The 13,921-nt window shown below is 44.0% G+C and overlaps 1 protein-coding gene across 1 annotated transcript in view; it reads left to right on the top strand.

Annotated features, from left to right (window-relative positions):
- The first annotated feature begins 253 nt into the window (after nucleotides 1–253).
- FGF12 (fibroblast growth factor 12) overlaps nucleotides 254–13,921 on the top strand; it is a 224,307-nt gene continuing 210,639 nt past the window's right edge. Inside the window, exons 1-2 of the mRNA XM_032697750.1 lie at nucleotides 254–334; nucleotides 445–585. Of these exons, the coding sequence (XP_032553641.1) occupies nucleotides 573–585 (13 nt within the window). The 5' untranslated portion in view covers nucleotides 254–334; nucleotides 445–572. The remainder of the gene's footprint in view (nucleotides 335–444; nucleotides 586–13,921) is intronic.

Below are 13,921 nucleotides of genomic sequence, written 5' to 3'. Positions count from 1 at the left end.
CCCGCTACGCGGGCCGTGGCCGGTGCGCCCGGCGCGGGGAGGATGCTCCAGCGGGACTCCCGCCGGCACCACGGCGTTGTGTAACGCAGCGCTCCCGCTCTCCGGGGCGCGGGACGGGGGAGGGAGCCGCGCGGCCGCTGCTCCTCCTTCCCTCCCTCGCTCTCTCGCTGGCAGCGCATCCCGCACCGGGGGCCCGGCGGTGCCGCGGTGCGGGCGCGGGGGCGGGGCGCGGGCGGGGCGCGCATGCGGGCGGTGCCAAGGCAGCGCGGCGGGCCGCGGAGCCACTCGCCCCCGCAGCACCGCTCGGCCAGGGACAGCTCCCGCCGGCGCACAGGTAACGCGCTCCCCCCGCGGCCGCGCCCCGCTCCGCCCGCGCCCCGCGGGGCTGCGGGGGGGGCCCGGCGGCTCACGCCGTCTCCCCCCCCGCCGGTTGCTTGCTTGCAGCTCCGGGGCTGTGACAGCGCCGTCCCCCACCGCGGAGCAGGCAGCGGCGGCCGGCTCTGCCCGCCGGGCTCTCGGCTGAGGAGGGAGCGCGTCTTCCCGCAACTTCCCGGCGCTCGCAAGGCTCCGCGATGGAAGGGAAAGGTGGGTCGGGCGCAGGGGGGGCGGCGGCGAAAGGACCGCAGTGGCCGGGCTGGTGCGGGGCCGGGCGGCCGAGGCTGCCGCTGTGCTGGGGACATTGCAGCACCGGCGGGGAGCGGGCGGGAGGCGCGTCCCTGCCGATCCCGCGGGGTGCTCGGCCCGCTGCGTAGGGAGTGAGGGAAAGGGGTGGCTGTTTTTTTTTCTTTAATTTATTTATTTTCCTTTAGGGCGAGACAGATGTTAGTTGGTGATTTGTTTTCTTAATGCTAAGGATTTGCATAATAAATATGAGGTCTGTCCCGTGTTTTTTTAGCCAGTCAGCAATGGAGAGGTTTTTAACAGATGAAAAGCATTTCATGATTAGAATGGGTTTTAAAAAAAAACCCCTTTTTTTTTTTTTCTGAAACGAGAATAGGGCTATAGAGCTCTGCCCTCGTTCCATTGCATATTTAACACATCAGAACATAATGATAGATTGGGAGAAATGCAATGAGTATTGTGCTGTTGAACTGTCCACCCTGAAAAGACAAGATCATTAAATATTGCCTGCCTAGCTTGTGTGTTTGCATACAGAGGTACCTCATCCACGTATATCCCTTCAGGTTGAGCATATGTATTTTGTTTCCATACATAGCTATGTAGTCCTGCGTGCTTATTTACCTATCTACCTCCACAATTTCTTTGGAAATCACACATTCAACTGGTACGTGAACTCAAAATCTGTACATGTTAATTGCCAATGAAATATTGATGGTAAGTCAGTCCATGCAGAAGAAAGGCGAGTTGCCATTCTCACTCAACATAGCTGCCTGCTCTCCTGTATAACACAAATCTGGTAGCTGTTTAATTGATAGCGATCAAGGCAGTGGGACAATATGGACTACATTAATTCAAGGAAAATTATGGTAGACTTGTATAACACAATACTACATACCTTCCAGGGAGATGAGCAAGCTATATTTAAACCTCAGGTTTATTTTTGTAACTATCTTGTCAATCAGGGCTATAGTTCTCCTGTGTGGGAATATCTGATTATATGCTGATTAAGGAAGGAAGCTATTTCAATCATAAGGAGGCAGTATGTCCTATAAAGTACAGTTTCTTGTGGGCAGTGATCGGTGGAATTTCCAGGGCATGAGGACAGGTAAGTACCTCTTAAAAAAGTGTATCTGCAAAGACTTTACTTAAATTAAAAAGCTCACAACAGTCATGTTAGTGTCAAATATTTTTTTTTAATTATCCATGCTGTTTTCACAGTTAACCTGAGATGGGCCACCTTTGCCTTTTGAACGTCCTACTAGTACATGTCTTGATGTGAAACAAATGGACTGTGACTTTAGTATAACACATTACGTGCCTTGTCATGCACTACAAAAGCAGGCAAAAGGCTCTGCGTGGAACTTCTGATGGAGCTTATGTAGCTGGAGGAGTTGTACGAGGGGCAGAAAGAAAACATCTGCTTTAAAATAAGAAGGGTCCAGCTAGCTGGTGTCAAAAGTACCCCCAGAGAGAGCGTCACCTAATTCCCATGTTGTGCAAACCGAAACTGTTATGATGCAGTTGCTGCTGGAGTCAGCAATGGGCATCTGAATGAGGCAGCTTTTCAGACCACTGGTACTTGTGTTTATTAGTTGCAAGATGGGCTCCACAGCAATCCATGTTTCCTTGTGCTTGGCTTTGGTGGAGGAGATAGCAGGAACGAGAAGACCCCAAGAGTCCCTACTCTGAGAATTTCGTGCAAAAAATTCTCAGCGGTTTTCTGTTGCTAGAGATTTTCTTTCATGAGGTAGAGGTAGGGAACAAACACTTTCTGGGTTTCCTCTGTCTGTGTAAAAAGAAGGGCTGTTGAGAGCAAACCTCACAGAAATCAAGGCACCAAAATGGGACGGATCCCAAGCAGAGATGGCCTTAAAGGAAATACACTAGGAACTTTGGCATCTCAGTGAAAAAATGAGAAGGCAGAAGTCTTCTCACGGCAGGGATCCAATTGTGTTGGCACTGAAGTAATTTTTGAAACTCACATAGTGTTGGAGAAGCATGAGAAGGCCTGTAGTGCACAGGTCTAGCAGACTAATTTTGTGTACATGTATAGTGAAGCACAATGTAGGATGTCTCCCCAGAGGGAAGGTATGAGCCAGCCTAAACTCACGTTTTCATTTTTTGTGACTAATCCTAGATGGACTTGCAACTGCATTGCCTTACTAAGCACTTGTTTATGTTTTATTTTCATTACTAACCAGGCCTCTGCATTGCAAGTCCTATGTTATGAGATTGTTGCTTGCATACAATGTTTCTCCAAAATCATCTCACTTTTTAAATGCTTTCTCCTGCAGTCTTTCTCCCACCCCTCCAGTCTTCCTTGGTGCAGATCTTAGAACATCTCGAACTCAGCGTTGTGCAGATACTGGGGAAGAGTGTGTGCTATATTAAGCAACATAGTCTGGTTAAGAAAACCTACCTTCTGGTCCCTGAATTCAGCTGTCCCTGATGACTGCTGTGGACATTTGTGCCTGGGATTTGCCATCCTGGTACAACTTGGTTGTCCGAATGTGGCTGCTTGCAAAGCCTGCAGTCCTCTGTAAAAACGGGGCTAGAGAACCATCTCTGGTGCTGCCCAGAGCAGCCATAACTGATTTCACTGGTTGGAATTATTCATGAGAAAGAGGGAAGAAGGACATATTCTAGTTTTTGTGCAGTGGGATGCAGGACTAAGGACTTTACTGTTAGGACTGTAGCAGTAAGAATGCAAGCCAAGAGAGTTCTGATGTGGGCTGAGGAGGTGGTGCAGCCTGTGCCATCTTCCAACAGTCAAAGCTGGCTGGAGCTGAACATCTTTATGTCTTCAGGGCTCCTTAAAGATAAATAGCACTCTCTGGAACTGCAATGTTACCAACACATCTTGGTGGTCTAAAAGTAGCATTTGGCCTCATCTAACTTACAGCTTCTTTGGTTTACTCTGTTCTGCACATTCACTGTCTCCAAACCTTCTCCACAAGTAAGAAGCTTAAAAGTTGTAGCTGTTCCCAAAGCTCATTAGGCAGTGGGGGAATGGAGGGTGCTGTGGGTGAGAGCTCTGTTTTGCATCTGCCACCTGATCCCTGTTCTTGAATCTCGCCACTACAGCAGTTCCTGTAGGCTGCAGCAGTAAGCGATACCACACCAGGCATCCCAGGAGCTGGGCTTTGCCAAAGCTAACAATAGTTAATGTGGAGGTTAAAGAATACTTGGTCACTTGCCAGATTCTTCAGTCACAGCTAGAAAGATGCTTAGCAGAGGAAGGAACGTCACGCAGCGATGTTCAGACTCAGAGGCTGCAAAAGAAATCAGCCAAACAAGAGTCAAGCTGCACAGTGTGGAATGTATCCCTGGGCTTCTGGATGGAGTAGAGAGGAACTGCAGGGCTAGCCTTGCTGCAGGGAGGACTCCTTTTCTCTGACAGTGCTATATCCTTTTCTGTACTCCTGAAGACACAGGGAAATCCCTTTCTCCCTCACTGCCATGAAACACATATTACTACTTTTATCTTGCCTGAGGTGGGGGATTGGGTTCTTGATCTGTCTGTATTGTATGGGAGGCAGGGGAAAGCTGTCTGACTGACAGCCAGTTTTTGGTGCTCTCTGGTCTCCCTGGAAGTCAGTACTGGGTGCTGGTGACTCTGGGGCAGTTGCACTGCCTGGGTGCAGGGCAGACTGCTGACAGCATAGGATGCATTCTGTTAGCTAGGAAATACAGCAGGACTTGTTCTTGTCAGCTGGTCTATGGGGACAGCAAATCTAAAGCACACTATTGGCTGAGATGTGGAGGTGCTCTTGTCAGTCCTCTGAGCCCTGGTCCTTCCCTGTTGGACAGTAGTCTCAGGTTGGAGAGACATTCTTCATGCAGTGGGTCTTTCCACAGGAACCCCATCCTTGTGCTCAGAAGGCTGTGTGGGTAGCAGCCAGGGGACCTGGCCTTATAGCTCTCTTCTACTGAGGGTCCCAAAGCAGCAGGCCTTGGAGGAGATGTCTGCAGAGGACATCTCTGCAGTGTGACTGTCCTAGGCAGATGCTGCCACAGTAGTGCTACCTGAGTCATGTTCTCTTCTCAGTCACAAGGCTGGGAGCAGGATTTTTGCTTTTGTAGAAAAGCCATAATGCTGCTGTTCATAGACGTGTGATGTTCAGGCCTTCAAGTGAGGTCTTGTAAACCAGAAGTAAGATCCCATTTACCTAGGGCACAGTTACTCTTCCTGGGTCTGTCAAACTGGTCTGAGCTTTTTGCATCTTGCCATCTTGCGGATATGGGAATCAGCAATGTGGTTTGATCCATCCCTCCCCACTGGAGCTGCTCTGAAGCCTCCTTGTCCAGCCCCAGAATTGTGGACCAGCTTTCTCTGTGTGGCTGCCTTCACACTATGCCTGTAAAGGGCAGAATCTTCACCTTGAGGAACTTGTGATCAAAACCCAACAAGAGCTGAGGAGTGGTAAGATTGAAGACGGGCTTTGTGGACAAAGTGAGAGAGGGTGGCAAGTAAGAACATGCAGTTCTGGAGATTGCTGTGCACTGTTCCCACTTTCATGGCTTTCTTCAATGATCAAAGAAAAGATCTTAGAGATCCCAGCCGTAGTTCATGTCCTGAGGTTGTTTGGAATGCCCATGTCAAAATGTACCTCATAATGCATCTTCCTGACATGTCCTGTATTTGTTAGAGGTAAGTCTGCAGCATTTACTGTTGCATGTGTGTTGGAGTAATGCAGATTGCTTTGGTAGAGTCTGGGTCACACAATTCATCTTGCATACTTGTTTGTAATGGAAACAAAGTAGTGGTACAGTTACTTTTGCTATGAAACTGTGTCCTTTGTTAAGGGAATACTTTCATTTCTGTCAGGATGGTCAGAGGCAGCACATTTTCTATAGAGGAGACAGCTCTGTGCTCTCAGCCTTTCGCAGAGATGTGCCGTGTGAGATCCAGGGCATATTGCTGAGGCTAACAGATCTCAAACTGGCTGCTTGAAGTTTGACATAGGGAAGCAAGTTTGGGGATGTAAATAAATGGCCTGATCTTTTTTTTAGTATCTCCCCTATGCCATGCATTCAATATGGGTATCAGTTTTCTGTATAGCAGGGGAACATTGTAATTGCCTGACCTTAACACCTTATCCCTGAGGCTGGAGTGGGGTGCTCTGAAAGGTTACTTTGGTCCTGTGCCTCAGATTAGATCTCTGCTGAAAGATGAGGGAGGAGAGCGTAAAGCACTAAGCTGGCACTGCTTTCATATTTTTCTTTAATGCATTTCAGAAAGGGAGAGAAATGTCTGTTCTCCTCACTTTAGAAATCATGTTAAACTCAACACAAATATGACTGTCCTGGAAGCGCTCAAAGATGGTATGTGGTATTTGCAAATGAGCAAACCTTGGCTATTTGCTGCCACCCAGAAGAGCAGATAATGGTCTAATACCTTTATTAACCATCATTTGGTAGCTGCTGAAATACTCTGGGTGGGCATCTGCAGCTTCTGAATGAGAGGGGTGACCCAATACTATCTGATGCTGGGGGAAGTAGACATGGTACCCAGAAAGTGTGTGTGCTCTAGTGGGCCTCATAATGAGGAGGGAAAAGTAAGTGGCCATGCTCATGTTCCTTCATACCTACAACCCCCCCATGTTACTAAACAAAGGGGAAAGAGGACCCTAATAATAGTCTAAAATCTTATAAAAATTGGTGGAGGATTTGATCATCTGGCTCTTATGAAAATACCCAAGGAGCAAGTCCTCTAATCCACTTCCACAAGTTATGTGGGAGGTGTGGAGGCTGCTTTTGGGCTGAATGAAAGGCTGGAGAAATTGACAATGGTTTGTTTGTTTGTTTGTTTTTAGCGCATTAAGTTGTTCTGAGGTACCACTTATTCATATAGTGGCTGGAAGCATAATCTGTGGATACTTTGAGTAATGACTTGGATACAGCTGTTTCATTCTTATGTCATTTGGGGTCCAGTAATTTAAAAAAAAAAACCTTGGTTTTTTTAAAGCTTTTTTTTTTTTTTTAAAAAAAAGGGGCTTAGCTTATCACAAGACTTTTCTTATCTGCTCTTGTCTTTCCCTCTCTATCTACTCAGCTATTCAAATCCTGTGTGAATTGCATTCATTTCTAATGTGCCATAAAACTTGATATGCAAAAGCTAGTTATTTAGGAAGAATTGCGGAAACTATTTTAGTCTGTGCCTTTAAACCTATAAATGAGGTAACATGATTAATTTTTACATGCAAAGCTTGGTGTTTATTGGCATGGTAAAAGGCAAACTGACAATGAAAGATATTCCTGATGGGCATAATAATTAATGCTTTCACTCAAAGTATAAAGGCTTTAATAATGCTGTTATACTAAAATGATTGAAGAAAGAATTTACTATTTTCCTGTCAGTGATACATTAAAAGGAAACATCCTTGTATCTCCTATATCCCTGCTTTTTCAAAGTGTTCTTTATACTCAATAAGAGTACAAATCATCGTGCTAATTCATTGAGTTTCTTCTCCCAGGTCTCAGGTTTGGATGAACCTTATGGTTTGATACTTACACAGGACACACATTGAAAGCTATGGCTTTTTTCTTCAGATTGAATTAAACCATTTATGGTGTCGTCATGTTTCAGTAGAGATCTTGTGGCTTGAGATGATGGCTGCTCGGTAGAGTGCGGGAGCAATACTGCGGCGTGCCGTGAGCCACGTGGCTGAGGGAGGGCTGTGTGTGCATCAGGATGTGTACTTTGAGAAGTAAGGCGTTTTTACTTGCTATTTTTAATAGCATGTGCAAAGCAAGAAATCAGGGAAGCATGGAATAGCATTTCTAATTTGGAAAACGACTCTTCTTGAGCTGTGCTTCTTCTTCCTGCCTTTCACCCCCCTGTTGGAGACTGGCTTAAGGCTGGCTTTATCTGCCATCAGCCTTCAATAGGTACGGTTAATTTGCTGAATGTAGCTACTTGGATTTTCTTCATAAATCCTCCAGAAGTACTGAATGTTTTATTGGTATAATAAGAGAAAGTTGCCTTCCTTCTCAGCCACTGAGAATGTATTATTAATGCAAGAACACTTTCCTGGCATTTAATGCTATCTCCAGAAGAGGCTGACAAGGATGAAGGCCTCTCCAGGAAGACTGAAGCCCATCTGGTCACTAAGTCTACTTAGGCCATGTTGATTCCAATGTAAAGTGCTATCACTGTGTATTTTTTTCCCCAAGTCCACACAGACAAGGTTATTGGTAGGATGGGCATGCTTAAGTGTTGGGATAATCGCTACTCAAGCAAATGTTGAACTAGAAACCTTGAGGTATTTTCCAGCTGACTCTGGTCTCTGATATGACCCTGCTGAGGAGCTGGAACTCTAATCTGGTTCCAGATTCTTTATCCTGCCTCTTCCTACTCCCATTTCCATGCTGGTCTCTGCTGCCTTCTCATTTCTGAGTGTTTATAATTACTTGAGGCATTGAAGAATGGGATCCAGATGTTGTGGCTGTTGTTTAGCTCTGCTTTATTTGGAGTGGAAGTACAGGTGTCTGTGCAGTTTGAAAGATCGAATCTGTATGAAATTCAGCAGTAGAATAAACTTCTGCTTTGAAGAACACCCTCAGCGTTTCATCCTTTATTGATGTATAGTCCTGAGTGTGTGTTTTGGGGGAGCACTTCAGTGAGTAAAAAACTTGTCTGACCTTCAGTTGAGAATATTTTGCAGCAGTGGCTTTAGAAAGGTCAGGAACAAACATCAAAATATTCCTCATATCCAGAATTACTGTTTCATCATAGATGGTATTATTTTGGGATTCAGTTTAGTTTTCTGAAACTTTGTTTGGAAGACATAAGTATGAATTCATTCTCCATTTAAGAGTCCTTGCACACACCATGCTCGCTGTCATGCAAAAATGTCCGTTCCACTGCCACTTTAGAATAACCCCAAATTCAGTCTTATACATGCCAGTGATCCCACCATACTGTAAGCAAGAGGGAAACAGCACCAATACCAACCAAATGAGGAAAAATTTAGAATCCAGCACCTTCTAGTATATATAGAAAAAAAAAGTTAATTATAGATGAAGAAAGACATGGATTTCCTATTTTGATACTAACAAGCCATTGCAGCATAACTGGGTTGACAGTAGAAAGACCTGCTTTTTATGATATTTCCAGCATATTTGATCTCTTTGAAGGCTGAATGTGAGCTTTTGAGATTATTTCTGGCCTTGAATTCATATTCCCTTTTAGTATTGACCAGCGCTCCTGGTATTCTGAGACTGCCCATTAACCGGTGCCATACGTTATCAAATAATTGCATTGACAAAGCCAGCTGTTAATTTTTAAACTTTTTATTCCTATCAGTGTGCCCCAGTGGAGAAATTTCATACTGCAAATTGTAACCATTTTGTTCCAATATGAGAAGTGAGGGAGAAATCAGCAGAGAAGTTTAAAAATTACTGTCCTGAGTCTCCTCTTCCAGTCAAGATTTTCAACGAAGTTAGTGGAGCTGTTCTGGATTTGCACTTGTGTAGATAAATGCATTATTTGGTCCGTAGGCAAAGGCCAGGTCTCTAATGCCTTACTGAACTGAAAACACAATGGAAATAATACTGATTATATGGTGTAAGACCTATTTAAATGACTTTAATTATTAACCACTTAAGAAGTAGTAAAGGTTTTAAGCAGTAATTTTATATTGGTACAAGGTGATGCTAAAATAACAAACAGTTATGGCTTATTTTACTTTCTTCCTGCCACTTTGAAGACAATTGCCTTTATTGGTACAAATTATATAGCATTGAGGGCTTTGTGTTAGCAACTGCTATTAAAATTGCTATATAGTATCTTCAAAAGTCAGAACATCCACCACATCTTAAAAATGACTATGAATTACACGTCTAACAAGTGGCTCTATGCTGAGACATGTCTTGGCATTACCACTAAACATAGTGCCAGATATCCAGATTTACCTGTCAGTTTTATTTGTGTGATTCATCTCTCAGTAACATGCATTTCAGTCTCTCTGACCTAAACTGTGTTTATAGTGCATTCCCCTCTCAAAAAAACCCCAACATCCAGGAACATCAAGGCTGAGTTTTTGTTTGTTTAAAAATGAAAAAAAAAAAAAAGGCACCAGGGATGAATTTTCTACCTCCTTTGATTAGAACCTTCCCAGAAATGGTGAGGACAAACCTGACATACTGAAGCATACAGCCGTGGGCAGTATGCAGAGACAAAGAACAGAATGCGTTTAAAATCTTAATTATTTATAGTAAGAAAATAATGGTTTTCATTAAATTGTCCCTTCTGTGGCACCACCCTAAGGTTGATGAGAGAGATCCGAGTGCAGAATTTAGCCTTCTGTTCTACTGTCTGTGAAATTGAGAACAGGGAATTGAGGCTGATGCTGAGCTTTGCATGCATGGAGATCTAGTGCAAGCAGTGCTCTATGCTGTGCCAGTCAACCAAATGGTGGTAATGTTCTGACTGATGGCCTGTTATAGGCATACCACTGTATATATGAAAACACAGGCAGTTCCTTTCTCATTTAAAGGTTTTCAGGAACAGTGAATACAGAAGAGTTTCACTGAATCTGAGCACTCTTAAAGCTGGCATCACCACCACTGAAATGCATTTATGCTCCTATGGAGTATGAGTTTATATTCAGTAATCTCAAAGGCAAGGCTGGTGTATAGTTACCTTGCTGCTCTTGTATTCCTGAAGTCATCTTTATCACCCAGAAGCTGCATGGCAATTTAGTAATCCAAACCAAACAGAGCATGTCCTAGATGCAGCTCCAGCTGATCCTGAAAGTAGCTTGGTGGGTTACTGCCTTGGAGAATATTAGGACCATGTAGGTGGATGTGTCTCACTTCTGTCTCTCCCTTATACCTTCAAATCAGTTCTGTAAGTTGGGCTTTGGCTTGGAGCCTGGCTGTGGCACCCAGCAGGTGTGCTTGGTGCTTGGCTCTTCATCCTGGCCCCTCAGATGTGTGAGGACTTTTTCTTCTACCGTTTCCCTGTCTATGGACAGTCCCTCTCCTTAGTATCAGGTCTTGAGCCTCAGGAGGAGTCAGTGACCTAGCAAAGGATAACGTATGAATGTTCTTTGCATGTCAGGAACACTGAAGGAAGCATCTACCTCTTCTCCCTCTTGTTTGCAATGGAGCTGCCTGAAAATCAGATCTCTTATTTTGCAGAAAATCCCATTTTCTGAAGTTTCTCTGCTGAACTGTATTGAACCCAGTATTTTTCTTACCATTTGGGCCTCTCAAGAGCTTTCCGGACTCTGCACTTTCTGATGGATCCTGCCTTGGATTCATGAGAGTTTGTCAACACCTGTGGTGGTATGAACAGCACAACTGAGAGCAGAAACTCATGTTTTTAAGCTAAACAACTTTACTGTGTGCTGTTCTTGTAAGGAGGTATCAGCCAACTATTACTGATTTCTGAGGGATTGTGGATTTTATGGGATGCTTTTAAGGCCTTTCCAGGTGGAGGTACATAGGGAGCATAAAGCTTTATCAGTTCTTTTAGCTCTTGTACTATTTCTCTAATCAACCTTATAGCTCTTCTATCTGTTGAAGTATGGAGGTTAAGTTGATGGGAAAAATAGTAGTTTCTAAGTTTCCATTTTAACTTCCTTTGTAAAAGAGAAACAGTGCTGTTTGCCAGAAAGGAGAGCCACATTGTCAGGAAATCTTGTGTATTCTTCTCTTCAAAAATACTGTATATCAGTCCGAAGTAATATGTTTTAATTTGAAATTGTTTTGAAATAATTTCTTTGGGGAATAATACTGTTATTAATTGGTTATGTTATTGTTATATATTCTGTTAACAAACAGTAATGCTTCATTGAAAACTTTAAAACTTATTTTTTTGCTAGGAAGCAGCAACAGAACTGGTCACTAAATTGCAAGTGTTACAATTTACTATATCAAGTATTTCTGTGCAGACGATGTCAGCTGCAAATGTTTTACCCTTTCTTTGCCAGTGGTTATTGGCTCAAATGTTCTGCAAGACCATATGAAACTGTTTAGTTCCATGAAGAACTGACCTCATCTGGATGGATAATCTTGTAGCTTTACCAAAAAAGCATCATTCAAACCAGATCACACTGTCTTGGTTTATGAACTATGTGGCTTTTGCCCCATGTCCCAGAGTAGCCCCAGCTGGCACTGATAGCTATGAAATACATATATTTATAGTGATGGTGGATGGTACCAGAAATAGTGATCAAGGTGGCTACCAGCCAATGGTGCTGAATGCCCTGAGATAATGAGGGAGCAATCAGAAATATCAAAGCATGGGCAGTGGAGTCACTTCATATAAGACAAGCCTGGATGGATCTGGTATTGCATCTTTCTTTTTTGCTGAAAGGCATACTGGAGTGTCAAATCTGTTCCTAGAGGGGCTAGTTACAGCTACATGAGGCAATAAATCACCTCCTGCTCTTCTGGAAAAGAAACCCCTTGGCTCTCAGCTCAACCCCTGCTGGCGAAAAAGTGTGGGGTTGGAGAGCCAATTTCACACAGCTGTGCCAGGTCCAATATACCAGCTTGTAAATCACCTGGGTTCAGCTCCTTGTGTCTGTACTCGGTAGTGGGAGGATGGCTACAGAAACCTCTGCTTAGTGGAGTTACTGTGCACGGGGGCTGTGTGTCCGTGTGGCTCTGTACTTTATGTGAAATGGGAGGCTGGTGCCTGGACAGTAAGTGTTTATGTGTGTGCTCTGGGGTTGAGGTCTTCATTACCTTAGGTAGGAGTTTTATTAGGAACCCAGTATGGCTTTAGCACCTTACCCTGCTGATCTGAGACCTTGCCTGGGTAGCATTTGCAGTTTTGGAGTGGTTGGATCACTGAATCACAGAATATTCTGAGTTGGAAGCAACCCACAAGGCTCAAGAAGTCCAGCTCTTAAAGGGGGATTGAACCCACAACCTTGGCATTGATAGCACCACCCTGCAACCAGCTGAGCTAATCTCAGGGTTACCCAGTAGCTGATGTGTTGTTGGCCTGAGAGCTCAGGGAGCTTTGGAAGGAGGGCTTGTTGGTGATAAGGAAGAGGACAGTACAGAGCAGCATAACTCCTCGGTTAAATCCTACCTCTGAATTTTCATGTGTTGAAATTGCTTTTAAATCCTCTGTGCTGCTGAATGGAATGAAGATTGGTGGGTAATGCAGCCCTGAAACCAGGACACTGATATTTTGTTTTCTCCAGCTAATCCAAAAGGTTTGGAACCATTTTACTACTAAAGCACCTCTAGCTTAGTTAGGGGCGATATTAGCTTTCCTCTCTATCTTCTTCTGAAGTTCATAGCTCAAAGGTGCTTCTGAAACATCTCAGATGACTTTAACTGGAGATATGCATCCCATGCTAGCTGCCATCATGACTAGAAAAGGTAAAGTTTACTGGGGGTTTTTAGGATGATGAATCCTAATAGTTTTTCAACACTTCAGCAATAAATAAAGCAGCAGTGTTTAATAATAGTAGGTAAGATCATAGTGTCAGGCCTGGAGGGATGCATTAGTGCTGCAGCAGCCTAAATGGTAGTCAAAGATTATAGAAGGATATAAGTGCTTCTGACCTGTTTGGTAAGATAGACAAGAACAGAAGGAAACCTCTGTTCCACTTTTTTTTCCTCTTCTGGTGATTACTATTGTAGCATCATTGTATCATGTCGCATCTGTGTTTTTTGTTTTTTCCCCCCTAGCTGTTGTGAGGCCTGTGTGTTTTGGCATTATTCTGATGTGGGTCTGATATGCTAACGTCCCTTCTTTGCCTCAGCCCTAATCTTGTTCCTAGTAAAGACAGTGATGCAGAAGACACTAGAAAAATGTGGGGTCTGAGCAGTGTTTCTGTAAGTTTGATGTATTCCATAGGTTGATCTGTGTACTGTATCTTGGAGGGACATCCTTATAGAAACACAGATGAAGGGATTGAAGTAGCAGTCTACATGATTGTCCCTTTTTTGTTACAATTGCAAATCACCTGGCATTTTGTAACACCTTTTTCTCCTCCTGTGCTGTCAGCTCCAATACCTGCTGTACCATCTTGCAATGATTGGGATGGCAGAAGATTGCGATCCCATAATTGCTTTATAGTTGGTTTGCTGTGAGCCTGGTGGATGAAAATTACCTTGAATGGTAAATGAAATTACAAGTGCATGTGATCGAACGCTGGTGTGCGTCACTGCCCTCTTCACGTTTTGTGCTGCATGTGTAACGTTTCCATTAACTGGGACTGAAGGACTTGTTCATTCGTTTGCACCATTTTGCAGGCTACACTAGACTTCTGTGTAAAAGATAATATTAATTTTTTTTCCCCGCTAATAAGATCTGATTGTTAGGCAG

The sequence above is a fragment of the Chiroxiphia lanceolata genome, chromosome 10 (genome assembly GCF_009829145.1).
Source record: "Chiroxiphia lanceolata isolate bChiLan1 chromosome 10, bChiLan1.pri, whole genome shotgun sequence".
NCBI lineage: Eukaryota > Metazoa > Chordata > Aves > Passeriformes > Pipridae > Chiroxiphia > Chiroxiphia lanceolata.
The sequence above is the reverse complement of the archived record's forward strand: the minus strand, read 5'-3'. Positions and strand labels throughout refer to the sequence as shown.